The 20,463-nt window shown below is 37.3% G+C and overlaps 1 protein-coding gene across 1 annotated transcript in view; it reads left to right on the forward strand.

The window, feature by feature from the left end:
* Positions 1 to 19,948, forward strand: part of ACADL (acyl-CoA dehydrogenase long chain) — a 45,274-nt gene extending 25,326 nt beyond the window's left edge. Inside the window, exons 9-11 of the mRNA XM_006732488.3 lie at positions 9,890 to 10,017; positions 12,605 to 12,691; positions 17,955 to 19,948. Of these exons, the coding sequence (XP_006732551.1) occupies positions 9,890 to 10,017; positions 12,605 to 12,691; positions 17,955 to 18,048 (309 nt within the window). The 3' untranslated portion in view covers positions 18,049 to 19,948. The remainder of the gene's footprint in view (positions 1 to 9,889; positions 10,018 to 12,604; positions 12,692 to 17,954) is intronic.
* The last annotated feature ends 515 nt before the right edge of the window (positions 19,949 to 20,463 follow it).

The raw sequence follows: 20,463 nt of genomic DNA on the forward strand, positions 1-20,463 counted from the left end.
TCATGGGTTTATAGTGGTACCTTCTGCTTTTTTATGTATTAGATTTACTAGAAGGGTTTAGCCATCCAGGGTCAAGCACAGAGTAGGTGGATGATTGTTTAAGGTTGGGTTTTGCAAGGAAGTTGAAGGTATTTGCCAAAGAACTCAACATATGGTGGCCATAATCACTAACCATGCCAATCAAATATTAGACTCTAGTTTCTTCTTTTTTTTTTTTTTTTAAAGATTTATTTATTTATTTGCGAGAGAGAATGAGAGAGAGAGAGAGAGCATATGAGAGAGGGGAGGGTCAGAGGGAGAAGCAGACTCCCTGCCGAGCAGGGAGCCCGATGCGGGACTCGATCCAGGGACTCCAGGATCATGACCTGAGCCGAAGGCAGTCGCTTAACCAACTGAGCCACCCAGGCGCCCGACTCTAGTTTCTTCTTAAATGAATGGCTTAAAAACAAGGCAGTCATAAAATTGGTTAAACATTTTACCGGCAAAAAACCTGGAGTTGGAAATCTACTTGAACAGTTTGAAGTGGAATGACCTATTAGATGATGGGCTTTATAAAGGGCAAGGCAGAAATGAAACACTTTGGTAGCCTTTTAGGACCAGCATTACAGAAATTAACTTCAGGCATGGTTAAGTCCTAGCTCAGCTACTTGGATCTCCGTGGTCTAGTCAGGTTATATGATGACTCTCCAAAGCACTTTCTTATTTGCAAGATGTAAATAATATCTGTAGCTACCTTATAGAATTGCTGTGAGGACTAGATGGTACACCCAGAGTGCTCAGAATATTGCCTGGCGAACTAACCACTCCCTAAAGTTTGCTATTTTTCCCTTACATAATATATTCCTCCATTTTGTTCCAATCAATGAAGGGAACCTTTTTATCAACTTCTGGCTCCTGTTCTGGACCTACCCCAGGCCATTTTGAGAATTATTTGCTACCTGAGTGTTCATCAGGTTAACTTTTTCCTGGGTGCCTGGGTGGCTCAGTCGGTTAAGTGTTTGCCTTCGGCTCAGGTCATGATCTCAGGGTCCTGGGATCAAGCCCCGCATCAGGCTCTCTGCTCAGCAGCGAGTCTGCTTCTCCCTCTGCCTCTGTGATCACTTTCGCGCTCTCTCAAATAAATAAAATCTTTAAAAAAAAAAAAAAGTTAACTTTTTCCATTCTGAAAAAAACTTCGTATCCTGCCTTTTTGACACAAAATAGATCTAAAAATAGTTGTTCTGAAACTGAATCTAAAATGAGGCACACACTTTAGAAAACATTTTTAAAAATGGTATGGTTTGGGATGCATGAGTGGCTCAGTCATTTAAGCGTCTGCCTTCGGCTCAGCTGGAATCGAGTCCCAGGTCGGGCTCCTTGTTCAGCCGGGAGCCTGCTTCTCCTTCTCCCTCTCCCTCTGCTTGTGCTCTTTCTCTCTTTCTAACAAATAAATAAATAAAATCTTTTTAAAAATTTTTAAAAAATGGTATGGTTTGACTTGCCTAAATTGTGATTTCCTTTAAAGTAAAGATTTTATATTTTATATTGCTTTTCATTTATGTATCATTAATTTACACATCGCAGTGATTCTCAGTGATTGCCCTTTTCCCCCCAGGCATTTAGAACTGTCAGGAAGTGGGGTTCACAGCAATGGGAGGGATGTTTCATATTTGGTGCTCTAGAGGCCGATATTGTTAAATGTCCTGTAATTCAGAGATAGCTTTGTAAAGCAACTAATTGTCTCACTCAAAATGCCAATATTCTCCCTTTGAGAAACAGTGATATACATAATTTATTCCTTTTTGCTTCATTGAGCAAATATGTATTGATTGCCCTCTAAAGGTTGTATGTTGAAATGTAATTTGATAGGTGTGATTCTTAAAATACACACCACAGGCTCCTCCCAACATGAAGTATTACTCTGTGACTTTCTGAACTTTACCCAAAGTACTTTATAGGCATACCTAGAAAATACTGGCCAGTTCTGTTCCGGAATATTGCAATAAAGCAAGTCTAATGAATTTTTTGGTTTCCCAGTGCATATAAAAGTTATCTTTACACTATACTGTAGTCTATTAAGTGTGCAATAGCATTATGTCTAAAAGGTGTACATACATATGGGGCACCTGGGTGGTGCAGTTGGTTAAGCATATGACTCTTGGTTTTGGCTCAGGTCTGATCGCAGGGTCATGAGATTGAGCCCCGAGTGGGGCTCTGCACTCAGTGTAGAGTCTGCTTAAGACTCTTTCTCTCTCTCCCTCCACCCCTTCCCCCTGTGTGTGTGCTCTCCCCCTCTCTCTCTCAAATAAATAAATAAATCTTTACAAAAAAATAAAAGGTGTGCATACCTTTATTAAATAATACTTTATTGCTAAAAATGCTAGCCATCATCTAGCCTTCAGTGAGTGGTAATCTTTTTGCTGATGGAGAGTCTTGCCTCAATGTTGATGGCTGCTGACTGATCAGGCTGGTGGCTGCTGAAGATTGGGTGGTTTTGCCTTTTTTTTTTTTTAAGACAGCAATGAACTTTGCCACATTAGTTGACTCTTCCTTTAACAAACAATTTCTCTGTAGCATACAATGCTGTTTGATAGCATTTTATCCATAGAACTTCTTTCAAAATTGGAATCAGTCCTCTCAAACCCTGCTGCTGCTTTATCAACTAGGTTTGTGTAATATTCTGAATCTTTTGTTGTCATTCCCACAATCCTCACAGCATCTTTACCAGAATCTACTGAACAACCACTTTTTTGTTCATCCATAAGACGCAACTCCTCATCTGTTAAAGTTTATTATAAGATTGCAGCAATTGAGTCCTGTCTCCTTGCTCCACTTTCTGATTCTAGTTCTCTTGCTGTTCCCACCACGTCCACGGTCACTTCGTCCACTGAAGTCTTGAATCCCTCAAAGTCATCCAGGAGGGTTGGAATCAACTTCTAAAACTCCTGTTAATGTTGATATTTCCACATCTTCCTATGATTCATGAATGTTCTTAATGGCATTTGGAATGGTGGATTCTTTGGAGAGGATTTTCACTTACTTTGCCCAGATCCATCAGAGGAATCTATGGCAGCTACAGCCTTACGAAATGTATTCCTTAAATAATACAACTGGAAAGTCAAAATTTCTCCTTAATCCATGGGCTGCAGAATGGATGTTGCGTTAGTAGGCATGAAAACAACATTAATCTCACTGCCATCAGTCAGAACTCGGGTGATCAGGTGCATTGTCAATAAGCAGTAATATTTTTTTTTTGCTTTTAAAAAAAGTGTATCTTTTTATTTAAAGATAAAAGAGATAACAGATCAGGGCGCCTGGATGGTTCTGTCCACTAAGCGTCCAACTCTTGATTTCGGCTCAGGTCATGATCTCAGGGTCATGAGATCGAGACCTGCATAGGGCTCCACGCTCAGCAGGGAGTCTAATAAGCAGTAATATTTGAAAGGCATTTTTTTCTTCTGAGCTCAACAGTGGGCTTAACATAATCAATAAATCAACCATGTTGTAGACAGATGTGCTGTTATCCAGGCTTTGTTGTTCCAGTTCTAGAACACAGGCAGAGTAGATCTAGCATAATTCTAAAGGGCCCTAGGATTTTCAGAATGGCCAGTGAGCATTGGCTCCAACTTAGTCACCAGCTGCATTAGCCCCTGGCAAGAAAGGCAGACTGTCCTTTGAAGCTTTGAAGCCAGGCATTGACTTCTCCTTTCTAGTTGTGAAGGTCGTAGATGGCATCATCTTGCAATATAAGGCTGGTTCATCTACATTGAAAACCCATTGTGTAGTGTGGCCACCTTTGTTAATGATCTTAGCTGGAATTTCTGGATAACCTGCTGCAGCTTCTGCATCAGCACTCGCTGCTTCAACTTGCAAGTTTAAGTTATTGAAATGGCTTCTTTCCTTAAACCTCATGAACCAACCTCTGCCAACTTCAAACTTCTTCAAATTCCTCCCACCTCTCTCAGTTTTCATAGAATTAAGGAGAGTTAGGGCCTTGCTCTGGATTAGGTTTTGGCTTAAGGAAATGTTGTGGATGTTTTTATCTTCTATCCAGACCACTCAAACTTTCTCTATATCAGCAATAAGTTCACTTTTTTATCACTCACATGTTCACGGGAGGAGCACTTTTAATTTCCTTCAAGAACTTTTCCTTTGCATTCACAGCTTGGCTAACTGGCATAAGAAGCATAGCTTTCAGCCTGGCTTGCTTTTGACATACCTTCCTCAGGAAGCTTAATCATTTCTAGCTTTTGATTTAAAATGAGTGGCGTATGACTCCTCCCTTTCACTTGGACCTTTAGAGACCATTGTAGGGTTATAAATGGGTCTCATTTCAGTATTTTTATGTCACAGGGAATAGGGAGGCTCAAGGAGAAGGAGAGAGATAGGGGAACGGCTGGTCAGTGGAGCAATCAGAACACACACATTTATCGATTAAGCTTACGATCTTATATGGGCGTGGTTCGTGGTGCCTCAAAACAAGAATAGTAATATCAAAAATCACTGATCATCATAACAAATATAATAATAATGAAAAAGTTTGAAATATTGTGAAAATTACCAAAATATGACACAGAGACACAAAGTGAGCAAATGCTGTTGGAAAAATGGCACAGATAGACTTGGTCAACACAGGGTCACCACAGACCTTCAATTTGTTAAAAATACAACATCTGCAAAGTGCAATGAAGCAAAGAGCAAGAAAACAAGGTATGTCTGTAATAGCTTTTGCTTCTGAAATCCAACCACCACCAATTTCATGCCTTTAGCCCTATTATGGATACTATAAAAAGTGAACCTTGGGGAGCCTGGGTGGCATAATCAGTCAAGTGTCCGATTCTTGGTTTCGGCTCAGGATCTTGAGATCAAGCCCCACGTCGGCCTCCATGCTGAGCACAGAGTCTGCTTAAGACTCTCTCCCTCTTCTCCTGGCCCTCCCCACCCTGCACACATGTGCTCTCTCTCTCTCAGAAATAAATAATTTTTTAAAAAAAATTAAAAAATAGGGACGCCTGGGTGGCTCAGTTGGTTAAGCATCTGCCTTCAGCTCAGGTCATGATCCCGGGGTCCTGGGTCTCGAGTCCCACGTCGGGCTCCTTGCTCAGCAGGGAGTCTGCTTCTCCCTCTGCCTGCCGCTCCCCCTGCTTTTGCTCTCTCCCTCTTTCTCTCTCTCTCTGACATAATAAATAAATAAAATCTTTTAAAAAATTAAAAAATAAAAAGTGAACCCAATAAGCATATTTTCCATCTCGTTGGAAATCTACATCTCCTTTTATGGAATATGTATTAAATGACAACAAAGATGACCATGATGTTACCCAGATTGTCTATAACTCAGAATGTTAAGTCTGATTTGACATTTGACCATGAAGGAAATAGGAAATTGGTATAATGTTTTCCCATAGAAGGAAAAAAGTTTATAATATATGTCTTTCATGTATTAATATATGTTATATATTAATATATATTTTATATAATAATAGATAATTTATATATAATTCATATATATTTCAAAGCAAGTACCGTTTTATTATTGCCTCCTTTCAGAGGTAGTTTACCAAAATTTCACTAGGTGGCAGTAGCATTGCTTCTGCCCGTATACTAGGGCTCCCTGTAGTACGGTTTTATGAGTAAATATGTGTGTTTTCGGATTTTTGAGATATTTCTTCTAATCTTTCTGTTTTATTGAAATAAGTATCTTTGAGTAATATTTTCGTATTCAGTCTAGGAATGTATTCAAAGAAGATGAACAACCAATATTTTGCTTGCACCTCCTATTCTAGAGCTGGGTACACTATCGTTCTGGTTATTAAAATGAAATAGAAGACCTTTAAAGGTCATATTATACTTAGCCAAATGTCATCTTATGATCATTTAACTATTCAGTTTCCTTCCTTTCTCTTTGTTATCCTTGAATTTTGAACGTTTGGGGCCTTTCTGCCATTTGGATACATTCCACCAAAAAAATCATATTCTTTTTAGGATGGAGACCTATCATACTTAAGTGGCAATTATTATAGGATTTTCATTTCCTTTCATTCCTACTCTCCATATTTGATGTCAAATCTTATGATTTTCTAAAGATTAGATAATAATTAGGTAAAATTCATATATAAATAATGATAGTGTCTCATTATTGCATTGTTTCCATGTGCCAGACACTGTGCTAAATGATTGTCTCATTTTTTCTTCACAACTCTCTATAAAATAAGTGTTATATTTACCCTCATTTTACAGATAAGGAGATTGAGGCATGGAGAGGTTAAGCAATTTTGCCAAGATAACACAAATATTATAACTCCAGAACCTACACTCTTAACTCACACACACTATTTACTACCCAGAAATTTAAAGTAGATAGACCTTTTTTTCTTTCCCCACTTCCTTCACCCATGGGCAATGAAGTGAAAATTCAATGTTCTTTTCTAAGACAAGCTTTAGTTATTGCCTGTGTGGTATGCTCTTGATTCTAAGAGCACAAAATATTACAAAAAGGAATAGGAGAGCAAAAAAATAGCACTTCTTCTTTACATTCCTCCAAAAAGTAATTACCCAATTCTTAAGACCTTGAGTGGGGGGTTAATTAACTATAAAATTAGATGGCAAACCTAACATGTTATATTTTATTATGTATATATATATTTTTTAAGATTTTATTTATTTGTTGGAGAGAGAGCGCAAGCAGAGAGAGCGGCAGGCAGAGGGAGAGGGAGAGGGAGCCTGCTGAGGTAGGGAGCCCGATGCGGGACTCGATCCCAGGACCCTGGGATCATGACTTGAGCCGAAGGCAGATGCTTACCCAACTGAGCCACCCAGGCACCCCGATGTTATATTTTATATTTGAGTCATAATATATTAGAGTACAATTAATGGTTTTGTTTAAATGGAATGTGGGCTAGATAACCTCTTCAAATTGTATTCCAGTTCCATAATTGTATGATTCGAAGAGTTACGTCTTTCAGAACTCTGAAAGATACTTTGATTCACTCAGTAAGTTTCGAGGATTTTTTTTTAAATGCTAGCTGCAGTATTATCTATTAGTTATTAATGAATGTTTAAAAATATTGCTACAAGTGTGTTGATCATTCACAAGAAGCACCTTGCTAATAATGTGTGGTACAATTATTCACCACTATCCATTACAGAATAATTTCTGAAAACATGAGGCAATGTCTGCAGTGAAGAGCCAAGACAAAATCTAATGCCCAATGTGATGTCTAGAATATGCAAATATTTAATCTCTTTATCCCCAAAGAGTAAATTATGTATTCTTGGAGGCATTAATTTCTTCAAACCTGTGGACTTCACTAAATGAATTAAAGCAAGAGTTCTAAATGAGCCCATCCTGATCTGAAATTTAACTTCAGCTTCTGGAAGCTCCCAGCATTCCCAGAGAAATAGCTCTCATGTGAGGGAAGTGGGTTTAGAGATCTTGATTCTCTGACATTGTAAATAGTGCATAAATTCTCAAGTGTGCCATCACAGTGGGGAGAGAGCAAAAGTATCTTAAGAATTGTCAGATTCTCAGGGGTCCTGGGTGGCTCAGTCTGTTGAGCATCTGACTATTGATTTTGGCTTGGGTCGTGATCTCAGGGTTGTGGGATCAAGCCCCACATTGGGCTCTGCTCCCAGCAGGAAATCTGCTTGGGATTCTCTCCCTCTCCCTCTGTCCCTCCACACTGCGTGTGCTCTCTCTCTCTCTCAAATAAAAATAAATTTTTTAAAAAAAGAATTGTCAGATTCTCGCTTATTTTCCAAATAAAGTGTTATAGATAGTGTCATTGAACTAAACCAGGAATAGGCTTAGAGGGGATATATACTCATCTGTTTTCAATGTATAGAACAGTATTTCCTCACTTTTTTCCATTTCTTCTTCCATCTTTAGGTTTTCTATGAATAATCTTGAATGTTTGGGGTGGAAGTGGGAAACTTTGTGCTGATTAGGTGATAGAGATTTGGCCTAATTAAATATAAATGAATAGAAAGGGAGATAAACAAGGTAAGGGAAAGAGTGGGGCAGGGGAGAAGGTTTTGATGTGACCCAGCATGTTCTGAATCAGAGGCCAGGATACAGAGGTAGAAAAAATGTGGCACCACTCTTCCTACTGCTTGGTTTTGGAACCATTAGGTGCCAGTCATATTGTCTGTTTCTAGAACAGGATGGAGTAAAGCCAAGGGAAATGCAGTCAGTTGGGTTTTTCATTGGCATGGTAGTTATACTGATAGACCTCTGAGGAATCGGTCCGTCATAGCACCTACTCCTCCAGACACTCAGGTCTTGTCTGGTCCTGGGTCTTATTATATTCCTTTTCTACTCTTTTCTGAAAATGGAAAGTACCCAAACTGTCCCCACCACAACGATGCTAAAAGGTTCAGTTTTGTGGTTTGAGAATTGCCATAGTCAATAGGAATGACAGGGCCAGCATCCTCTTGAGAATCTGGTCCCTAAAGCCTTCCTTTTGGGGACTCAGTCATGGCTTTGAACTTGCCAGTGCATAGGTGGGGCACATGAATTTCTAGTTTGATTTTAACTGTGCCACTTTGTCACTAACTTCCACACCTTTATTAGCCACAGTAAAGGTCTCACTCATGAATTCCATAGCAGCATGATCAAAACTCTGTTCTGTCTGAATTTCCACAAGGAAGACAGAGCCAGCTGACCATAGCTGGGCCTTGAACCTAAGAGGTCAACTAGAATGGGGTGTATTTCGGGGGGATTACACAAAGTGGAAGGCTAGTATGTCAAATCCAAGCCAGTTTCCTGAAGGAGGTTCAAGAGTTGGTGCCAAAGAGACCAGATGTAAAATCAGAATTCAAGGTATGAGAGCCAAGAAACTGGAATATAAGAAAATTTGATTGAAGTGAAAGCAGTCAAAAACCCTTGAGAGTAGAGAGAATGATTTCGAAGGCTACTATAGGTTGTCTTTGGCCAGCAAGAGAAAGTATAAAATATTAACATTGGCCATTACAGATCATTCAGTTCAAGTTAGAGACTAGCTATTGAGAGGGATCGAAGGAAGGGCAGAGAGAGATGAAAGAGGTTGGAGCGTACTGGACTTTTATCTCTGGAGTGCTCTGATGCTGTTATTCTACATTCTGTAGATCTAAATTAAATACTTTGCAATATAAAATAATGTCTAATAAATATTTTTAATGTTGTCCTTCCAGCTTGTTACTTTATTATTTTACGCCAAGACAAAGAAGCAGAATAGAGAAATGTGTATACTTAATTTCATTAATAGAGACAAATTCTTTATAAAAAGCAAAAAAAGACAAATTCTTCATGGATTTAGATTCTGGAGGAAAAAGAGGTGTTTTCAACAGCTGTATTAAAGGACTGTGCCACCAGATGGTGCTCACCTATTATAGCCATTGCTGTTTTTCAGGCAATTTCCCTAAATGGTCTAAATTTTAATCTAAAACATGAGATGTTGTTTATGTATTTATCTCTTTTTTCATCTTTTGGTACAGATTTCTCTAGCAATGAATATAGTGGGTTTTATTTTTTATTTTTACTTTTTTTAAAGATTTTATTTATTTATTTGACAGAGAGAGACACAGCGAGAGAGGGAACACAAGCAGGGGGAGTGGGAGAGGGAGAAGCAGGCTTCCCGCCGAGCAGGGAGCCTGATGCGGGGCTCGATCCCAGGGCCCTGGGATCAGGGCCTGAGCTGAAGGCAGACGCCCAACGACTGAGCCACCCAGGCGCCCCTATAGTGGGTTTTAAATTTAAGCTATTTAGTTTAACATATGCCTCTTAGAGAGGGGAAAAAAAAAAAAAGAACTGGTAATTTTGCTTTTGTTTTGCTCTAAAGATCTTCCATTATATAATTTTTGATATACTAGGTAACTAAAAATATGCTCTTTTTCTATGCTCAATTTTTTCCCTTTCATTTCCTTTAAATTCAAGACAGTGCAGCATAAGCTGGCAGAATTAAAAACACACATTTGTGTAACCAGAGCTTTTGTGGACAGCTGTCTTCAGCTGCATGAAAAGAAACGTCTGGACTCTGCCACGGCCTCCATGGCGAAATATTGGTATGCATGCTTCAGTAATTAAAATGTGGTGTTTGCACAGACTGTTATGCAATTCTTCCAACTTTACGCTCAGCCGTGAGGGTCTTAAAGGAAGAAGGCTGTGAAAATAAAAACTAACAGTAAGAACCAACTTTAAAAAAAAAAAATGCTGGAAGGTTCCATGAAGCCTATTTATAATGTGCTAAAAATTACTCAAGTGGATTTAACTTTTAGCTTGCTATTGAAAATAAGATATTAAGATACTGAAGTAGGGTGACTGGTTAGTTCATTCAAGTACTGGTTTAATTTCAAATTATCTGACAAGTAGCACTGTAATGAGACCAAACAAGAATACTAAGACTTAAAATCCTGAGATTGAATCCCAAGTCTTTCATTGAATAACTATAATTAAATTTAATTCTCTCTGGGCCAACATTTTGATATCTGTGAAATGAGTAGATTGGACTGCATTTTTCTATTTAAAATGTTGTCCAGATCTAAGAAAAACGTCTGAAAAATTGATTGTCCCATCAAAAGTGACACATGCTCAATTGAGTGAAAGGGAAAATGTCCTATTAGGCTTGGAAAGACTTTTCATTGGGATTAAAGATGAGTAGCAATGGTATTAAAGATGAATTAATTGAAAAGAGACTCCTATAAGGTTTTTATGTATTTTAAGATGCAAGAATATAGTTTAAATCAGATTCTGGAAATGGGTTTGGTTTCCTCTGTTTTAAAAACAAACATTCTCACATCTCATTAGCCCAAAAATAACCTAGAAAAAATTCCTGTCATTATTCATTAACTTGTGTTCAGTTCAATCAGAAATAGAATGGGGAAATATGCAGGATACTTCTTTATGTAATGATTCCAAAATAATAAAACTGCCAGGTTGAAATTGATGTGGCATTATTAGGAACTTGTACTTTGAGGGAGACATTTTACATTTACATTTATAGCAAGTTCTTTGACTAGTTGAAAAAAGTATAAAAATTTTTTTTTTTTAAAGATTTTATTTATTTTTTAGAGAGCGAGCGAGAGAGAAACAGCATGAGAGGGGAGAGGGTCAGAGGGAGAAGCAGGCTCCCCGCTGAGCCGGGAGCCCGATGTGGGACTCGATCCCAGGACCCTGGGATCATGACCTGAGCCGAAGGCAGACGCTTAACCATCTGAGCCACCCAGGCGCCCCAAAAAGTGTAAAAATTTTTTAGACATTTTTAGAAAAAGAGATATTTAGATAGCTATTGACCTTATTGTTCTTTGAAAACACTAAGTTTAAAGATATACTGTTACTTCACATTGAAGCAGAGGAAGCAACTAGTTATACCCCAGTAAATATTTCACTAAAATACTTGCCAAATACAAAAATGTATAGAATTCCAAATATTGTTGCCCCCTGAGCCTTATCTGTTAATCATTATATTGTTACTGTTGTATTAGGAACATCCTCACCTGTCCTATGACTTAAGTTAAAAATTATTTTAAAGAAGAAAATGTGGCTATGCTTACTTTTGCTTTGTTTCCCACTGTTGAAAAATAGGTCGAGGGGTGCCTGGCTGGCTCAGTCAGTAGAGCATGCGACTCTTGATCTCAGGGTCGTGAGTTCAAGCCCCACATTATGGGCAGACATTACTTTAGTTTTCTTTCTTTTTTTTTTTTTTTAAAGATTTTATTTATTTATTTGAGAGAGAGAGAATGAGAGAGAGCAAGCACATGAGAGGGGGGAGGGTCAGAGGGAGAAGCAGACTCCCCGCTGAGCAGGGAGCCCGATGCGGGACTCCAGGATCATGACCTGAGCCGAAGGCAGTTGCTTAACCAACTGAGCCACCCAGGCCCCCCGGGCAGACATTACTTTAAAAGTTAAAAAATATGTTGAAAAGCATTTTGAACTTATATTTTTATGTTAAGATGAATAAAATCTCTGCGAGTTATCTTAAGAATTTTAATGATAGTTAAAATTACTGTGATAAGATCAAGAATATTTCTCAAGTATTTCAGATACTTTGGGAATAATAATGCCCAAATAATCTTTAACAAGTTTCCTAAATAATGGTGCGTACCTTAATAGTAGTCTTCCCTCTTAGGTTTTTACTTTTACTTTCAGTTTATTTCTGAAAATCCCTAAAAAAAGTTTTTTCACAGTTACTGAAGTTCAGAATTGCAACCTTCAGGTAGAAGTGATATCTTTGGAGAAAAAGACATATTACAAGGCAAAAGGAAATAGATGGTTGTATAACTATATAGTTACTTAGATCATACAAAGAATCTAAATAAATTAGACCAAATTCACGTTTTTACTTTGTCCTTTTCAGGTCTAAAGTAGCCCAAACCTAATAGTCTATGCTTTCCACATTTTATTTCTAGCCTTACCAAAAACCCAGCCAGAACTAATTGATGAGGAAAGTATTCATTATGTGAAAATTGTCAAGAGATTTATTTCATATATAATTTATGTCAATCTTCTCTGGTTGGCTAATATGTCTAATTGTAATTTTTTGATAAATGTATGTCTTTAAGCAGTCAGAAATAATTTGTTTCCTGATTGTGAAGCACCTCGTGAAAATCCATTTCAAATGTTCCTTTTTTGCTTTTTATTTTGGTCATCTAGGGCATCTGAGTTACAAAACCGTGTAGCTTATGACTGTGTCCAGCTCCATGGAGGTTGGGGATACATGTGGGAGTACCCAATTGCAAAGTGAGTATGATGTGAAGAAAAAGGAAAATTTCTTTACTGTACTTTGTACATTGAGTGTAGAGGAAAAAGAGAAGCAGAATCTTCGTATTTGTCATCTGACTACAGAGTGTGTTCAAGCAGATGAAACAGCTTCATGTTATCAGCTCGCTACTAGGATTTTATCATTTTTAAAGTGAAGAGACCAATATAATAAAGTTTGGCTTTATTTGAATCATTATACAGAAGGATTAATATCACTTTCTTTATGGTCAAATGATACTATATTTTATTGGTTAATCATAGTTACACAGGTTATTTCGACTCTTTTACTATGAGAATAAATGCTTCAACAAAACACCTTTAAACATTTGTCTTAGATACATGTGTTTTTTGTGTTTTGTTTTTTTGTTTTTTTGGTTTTTTTTTTAAAGATTTTATTTATTTATTCATGAGAGACAGAGAGAGAGAGAGGCAGAGGGAGAAGCAGGCTCCCAAGGAGCAGGGAGCCCGATGCGGGACTCGATCCCAGGACCCTGGGACCATGACCTGAGCCGAAGGCAGACGCTTAACCATCTTAGCCACCCAGGCGCCCTTAGATACATGTGTTTTTGATTATGACAGGACAGAGTTCCAAAAGTAGTACTGCTGGTTCAAAAGTATGCATATTTTAAATTTTAATACATTGCCAGATTATTTTCTCTAGTTAGTAGCAACTCATATTCAAATGAAAAAAGTTTGAGGATAACTTATCTTCCTAAACTATGAATGTTACTGCTTTTTAAACCTTATGCTAATATAGTGGATAGAAAATAGGTTACTATTCTTCCTTTAATTTGCATTGACTATTAATTATTTTATTTTACTGTGGTAAGAACATTTAACATCAGATCTACCCTCCTCACAAATTTTTAAGTGTTCCATACTGTATTGTTAACTATAGGTACAACATTGTACTGCAGACCTCTAATTAAGCCTATTCATCTTGCTCAACTGTAACTTTATGCCCATTGATTAATAACTCCCCATTATCCTCTTCCCTTGTTCCTGGCAACCATCATTCTTCTTTGATTCTGTGAATTTGGCTGTTTTAGATACCTCATATAGGTGGAAACACATAGTATTTGTCTTTCTGTGACTGGCTTATTTCACTTAACAGAATGTTCAAGTCCATCCAAGTTGTCATATATTGTAGAATTTCCTTCTGTTTTAAGGCTGAACAGTATTCCATTCCATTTTCTTTATCCATTCATCTGTGCATGGACATTTAGGTTGTTTCCACATCTTGGCTATTGTGAATAATACTGCAATGAACATGTGAATGCTAATATTGCTTGGAGGTCCTGTTCAATTCTTTACAATCAGTACCTAGAAATGGGATTTTAAAATCATATGGTAGTTCTATTTAATTTTTTGAGGAAGTTCCATACTGTTTTCCATAGCAGCTGCCCCATTTTGTATTCCCTCCAATAGCATGCAGGGGTTCCAATTTCTCCACGTTCTTCTCAACACCTGTTTTCCTTTTTTTTTTGTTTTGTTAATAGCCATCCTTGCAGATGTGAGGTGAATCTTATTGTGGTTTTGATTTGCATTTCCCTGATTTTGGTGACAATGAGCATTTTTTTCATATACCTGTTGGTCATTTATATGTCTTCTAAAATACCACTTTTTATTTTATTTTTTTAAAGATTTTATTTATTTTAGATAGAGAGAATGCATACGGGCATGTGCGCACACGCGCGCACACACACACACACACACACACACACGAGCCAGAGGAGGGGCAGAGAGAGAATCTCAAGTCAGCATGACTGGACACTGGGCTTGATCTCATGACCATGAGGTCATGACCTGAGCCCAAACCAAGAAACACTCAACTGACTGAGCCACCCAGGTGCCCCTAAAATACCACTTTTTAAAAGTAAAAAAAAATTGGCACTTCAGAAAAAAACTTAAATATGAAAAGGATCAAAGTTTTCATATCTTAAATATTTGATTATTCATTTTGCTCTAGCAAATTTTCCTCTTATTTAGCAATATTTTCAGTTTATAAAACTTTCTCAAGGAAGTTTTACTATATGGAGAGAAGTCCAGTTGAGTTCTGAATCTGAGAATGTGAATGCTATGGGCTTCTAAAAACTTTTTCTATTCTAATTTTAATCTAAATACAGACTATCTGAAGGGGAAAATTATCAAACTAGTATTCAGACTGACTTTCAAATTTATCATTTTGGCAAACATAACTGAAAACATTTGATATACTTATGGTCTTTAATGAGGAAAATTAAACATTTTAGTTAAGTTACATTAAGAACAGAAGCTCTAGTATAGATTTAATCTACTAATTTTCTGTAGCCATTGGGGCAGTTCACAAAGCTTTAATCACAGGGTGTGTATAATTTATAACCTTTTATAAAAACTCAGCAGCAACTAGGGCTTTTCCCTTCTTTGGGAATGTAGACATGAAGTAACTAAATTTTATATATATACGCACACTCATATATATACTCATTTTATTTTATTTTTTGGTCAATCCCTGGACTTGGATTTTGGCATATCCTTTCAGAACTATTTCAAATGAGCCTTAATCAAAAGCAGATATATATTTTTATCTTTGTATAGTCATGAAATCAGAAGTAAACATTGAGTTATGCTAGCACAAATTAAATCATCACTGGAATTTTTTTCCGTGCATTTTCATGTTTTATTCACAATATTAATCCATCTTATTCACAATATTCACAATGTAAGAAAGTAAAATCATAATGCATATCTATATTCTTCTACTTGATTGTGCCATTACAACTACTTTTGGAAATATAGACATGTATTGGCTCAGTGTTTGTCTAGTGTAGTTCAGGTTCCAAGAAAGGCATATGAGGTGAAGAGTCACCATCCACATAGCCCAAGATCAGAGTGTAGAGTAAGTCTTGCTCTCTGTTTTCTTAGAGGCCATTCCTCAGGTCAGTAGCAAGCAAATATTGTAGCTTGATGGCTTACTTGAAATGCCTGGTTTCAATTTGAGAGACTTACATTTCCTTTCAGGAATAATAATCCCCTTCTTGGCTGGTTCGTTAGTTCAAAGATTGTACGAACTTTTAAACTAGACTGCTGTTTTTCTTCCCAAAGACATGAGGAAAGAACTTTTCATAAGTTAGGAAGAGAGAATAGTAGATAATATCAAAAGGCTGATTAGACACATTAGGCAGTATGTGGTTGCAGGGCACAGACTTTGAGAGAAAAAATCATTCTGATTGTGTTTCTTATATCCTCGGGGTAAGCTGTTTTATTTGTGTGTGTGTGTGTTTTGGGTTTGTTGGGGTTTTTTGTTTGTTTTGCTTTTTTGTTTCGTCGCTTTTTATTTGTTTTTTGTTTTTAAATAATTGGTCTTAAGCATGTGAACATGTTTCAGTCTTACTCATTAGGCTTGGGGCCTTTAAGAAGTGAGGCTTATTGAGCTTTGCCATTTCAAGACTCTGTCCTGCTAGGAAGAACAGCCTGAGATACAGAGCTTCGTCACTGTGTGGTTAAACATTCCTTCTGCTGCCTTTCTCTGTCAATTTTAGTTGATGACTTAATTTAATTAGTAACCTATAAAAGGTGTGCTGATCTCTGTCATTACCTACTCCATTGGAACTTATTTAAGGTGGAAAAAAAGAAAAAAGCCCAGTCCAAAAATTTCTAAAAGCATTGCTGAAGTAGGCTGAAATGCTAGGTAGGTTCTCTACATGCAAGTGCTCGATTTTGTGGGCAACAATGGGATCTGTTCAGAAGAAAAAATATATTTGAAAATGCAGATGTCTTCATATTTCAAGTTTCATCAAAAAGTAGGTATTGAGACTCTAAAATTCCTTTGTAATACACCAAATCAGTAAATATTTACTGAGTGCTCACTGTTTGCAAGGTACCATGATGAATATGGAGAGTCCTAGAACTGGTCATTTTCCTAGAGAGCTGGCACATTTAATTTGTCTCAGATTAAAAACAAAAAACAGGGGAGCCTGGTGGCTCAGTCAGTTAATTGGCTGCCTTGGGCTCGGGTCATGATTCTGGAACCCTGAGATCAGGCCCCACCTTGGGCTCCCTGCTCAGTGGAGAGCCTCCTTCTCCCACTCTCTCTGTCCCCCCCTTCTCCCCAGTGCTCTCGCTCTCTTGCTCTGTCTCAAATAAATAAAATTTTAAAAATAAATAAATAAATATAAATATAAATAAATAAAAACAAAAAGCATTTTATGCTTGAAAAAAAAATGCCTTTGAATTTGTCTACTAGGAAAGTCCAAAGCTCATAACTAGTCCTGCATGCCTATACCAACGAAAATATTGTGATAGAATAAAAAAGATACTTGCCAAAGTGGCAAGATACCTACCTTCTCATTCCAGCCTGCCAATTAATTATCTGTTATGTGACCAATAAATAGCAACCATTAATTAGTACATGTATATATAACTGCTCTGCACTCAGTTCCTTTACCTGCAAAACAATAGTAATATTTATCCTCCCTGATGCTGATGTAAAGGATAAAGGATATGAGAGGATAAAATGAGATGAGAAAATGAGAGGATAAAATGAGAGGATAAAGTGGGAGGATAAAATGAGATGAGAAAAGGTAAAAACAACTATACAGTTTCCTGGTTGCTATCATTGCTACCAAAAGTGAATTCCTCGTAACATTTTTTCTTTTTTTGTGGCAGTAGACTTAGGCACTCAGTATTTTAATGTCATACATTACTGGAGTGACTATTAACCATTTTCAAAAAATAAGTTACTTGTTAACTTTGTGGGAAGTAATATTTTCTAAAGTATCAATTTATACTCCTGATGGCAGCATTGGTAGTGGGAATCTAAAGGGATGTTAGAAAATAGGTACTTTCTTTTCTCTTTTGTTTCCTATAAAACCAGTAGATTTCAACTTTTTTTTAAGGGAACATTGAAGATAACAAGAAGTTAAGACATTCTGTCCATTCTAAACCTGAAACAGCCTTTTTTAGAATGCTGTATGTGCTAAATTTTACAAAATTAAATCAATGAAACATACTAATAAATGTTATTTTGAAATTGCAGTCTCATCAAGCAAACTAAAACAAAGCTATAAAGATGATCAGTATCTTAATAGAATTTTATAATTATAAAAATCTAGGATGAATGCCATAGTGGAAAAAAAGGAATTTATAAAGAACTTTTATTGTTCGGATTTCATTAAATAAATAAACTAATAGTTACCTGGTAAGTCAAAATTTGTAATTTCCAATATCTTTTATTTACTCAGTCATCTTCTGATTTATTTAGAGCTTATGTGGATGCCCGAGTTCAGCCAATCTATGGTGGTACCAACGAAATAATGAAGGAGCTGATTGCAAGAGATATCGTCCATGACAAATAGACATCTGCCCACATCCTGGAATCCTGTTACAACTAATCTGGTTTTAAATCTACTCAAGATAAAATGCAACCTGGCAAGGGAGGAAACGCTAAACATGTTTTTATATGCTCTATTAAAGAGAAATCAAATATGAGATTATTACAGTGGTAGGAGAAACTTTGAATTCAAAGATTCTAAAATTCTCCAGTACAAGGTTTAACTTTTAATTTTTTACATAGCTAAAAGGCAAAAATTTTCTGATTCTAGAAACCTTGGTGTTTGATTCTCTCTAAAACTCGAAAAAAGCATAATTGCTTTCAAATTGAGGCAGCAATAGTTTTGTTACTATTACTATTTATAGTAACATTAATAATAGTTACAGCACATTGACTTTGAAAGGGAAGAATATACAATGTAAATGATTTCTACCACCCTCTCCTAAACACTCTGTTTTTAGGCCCTGGAATCATTTCCTCAAACAAAAGCTTATGCAGAGTCTCTGAAATGCTGATGAATGAAGAGCTGCTTTAGTGGAAGCAGGAACCACTGGATTCCTGGAATCCCTAAACTCAAGCTGAGCATTTACCCAACCCCACCCAACTAGAGAATGTGGTCGCTTCTCTCATCTACTAACACCTGGGCTTTCAACAGATTTCATCCCAGTTTCATTTATAGGAGAACACAGAATAATTTATCATCCTTTAGTTTCAATATATTGGTATACCTTATAGGTATCAAAACAGTGACTTTTATTTTGGAGCGGTGTACTAAAAAACTAACAAATAGGGGCGCCTGGGTGGCTCAGTCCTTAAGCATCTGCCTTCAGCTTGGGTCATGATCCCAGGGTCCTGGGATCAAGCCCCACATCGGGCTTTTTGCTCAGCGGGAGGCCTGCTTCTCCCTCTCCCACTCCCCCTGCTTGTGTTCCCTCTCTCACTGTATCTCTCTCTGTCAAATAAATAAAATCTTTAAAAAAAAAACCTAACAAATACTTTGTGTCTTCTATAAGCCAAACTTAAAAATATGATGGCAACTGAAACTGGCAAGATCCCTGCTAAGATGTGAATAAGCAAATAAGTTGCAACAAATAAAGAAGTAAATAAATAAACAAGAAAATTTCAAATCATGATAAGTGTAATAATAACAGAAATCATTTAAAATAGAAAAGTGAGGGGGCACCTGGCCAGCTGGCTCAGTCAGTAGAGCATGCAGCCCTTGATTATGGGGTTGTGAGTGTAAGCCCCATGTTGGGTGTGGAGATTACTTAAAAATAAAATCTTTTTTTTTTTTTTTTAAATATTTTATTTATTTATTTGAGACAGAGAGAATGAGAGGGAGGAGGGTCAGAGGGAGAAGCAGACTCCCCGCCGAGCAGGGAGCCCGATGCGGGACTCGATCCCGGGACTCCAGGATCATGACCTGAGCCGAAGGCAGTCACTTAACCAACTGAGCCACCCAGGCGCCCCAAAAATAAAATCTTTTTAAAAACTAAATAAATGGGGCGCCTGGGTAGCTCATTCGTTAAGCGTCATGATCCTGGGGTCCTGGGATCGAGCCCTGCATTGGGCTCCCTGCTCCTCAGGAAGCCTGCTTCTCCCTCTCCCATTCCCCACTGCTTGTGTTCCCTCTCTCGCTGTGTATCTCTCTGTCAAATAAATAAAATCTTTTAAAAAATTAATTAATTAAAAGTAAATAAATAAGATAGGAAAGTGAGGAAGCATTTGATTTGACACTTAAAAGTAATTATTATCAAAAAAGAAGCCATTGGGTGCCTGGGTGGCTCAGTTGGTTGGGCAAAAAAAAAAAAAAAAGCAGCAGCCATTAATTTAATTTGTAATCTGATAGAATCATTTCAGTACCTTTTTCTTTTTTTGCAAAATCCTGTGAAACAGTGAATAAAGACACTTTTAATGGAAACAAATAGAGGTATTCTTGATAAACTTCAAAAACTTCTTAATTTGGTGTTGTTGGTATTGTTTTTTAATGCAACCATTACAACTGGGTAGAGCAGAGGGAAGAGAAAATACTTTGATACCATTCTTTCCTAGAATTCCACACCTCTTGGGTAGAAGTTTGTATGATTGCCCCCTGGAGTTCTTGTTCATAGGTATTAAATACTGTGCAAAATGGGTTAAAATAAATTTTTATTAGATTACGGTATTTGTAGTTTTCCCCTCCCCCTATTACCGGAAACCAATATAGGATTAGACAGACTGACCCGCTGCCTCTCAGCCCCTTTTCCTTCCTTTCTCAATCTTACAGAAACTAGATTTTAGGAACATACACATAAAAAGTACATTGGCATAGGGCGCCTGGGTGGCTCAGTTGGTTAAGCGACTGCCTTCGGCTCAGGTCATGATCCTGGAGTCCCTGGATCGAGTCCCGCATCGGGCTCCCTGCTCGGCAGGGAGTCTGCTTCTCCCTCTGACCCTCCTC

This window comes from Leptonychotes weddellii, chromosome 3 (genome assembly GCF_054177405.1).
Source record: "Leptonychotes weddellii isolate Sample4059 chromosome 3, ASM5417740v2, whole genome shotgun sequence".
Taxonomy (NCBI): Eukaryota; Metazoa; Chordata; class Mammalia; order Carnivora; family Phocidae; genus Leptonychotes; species Leptonychotes weddellii.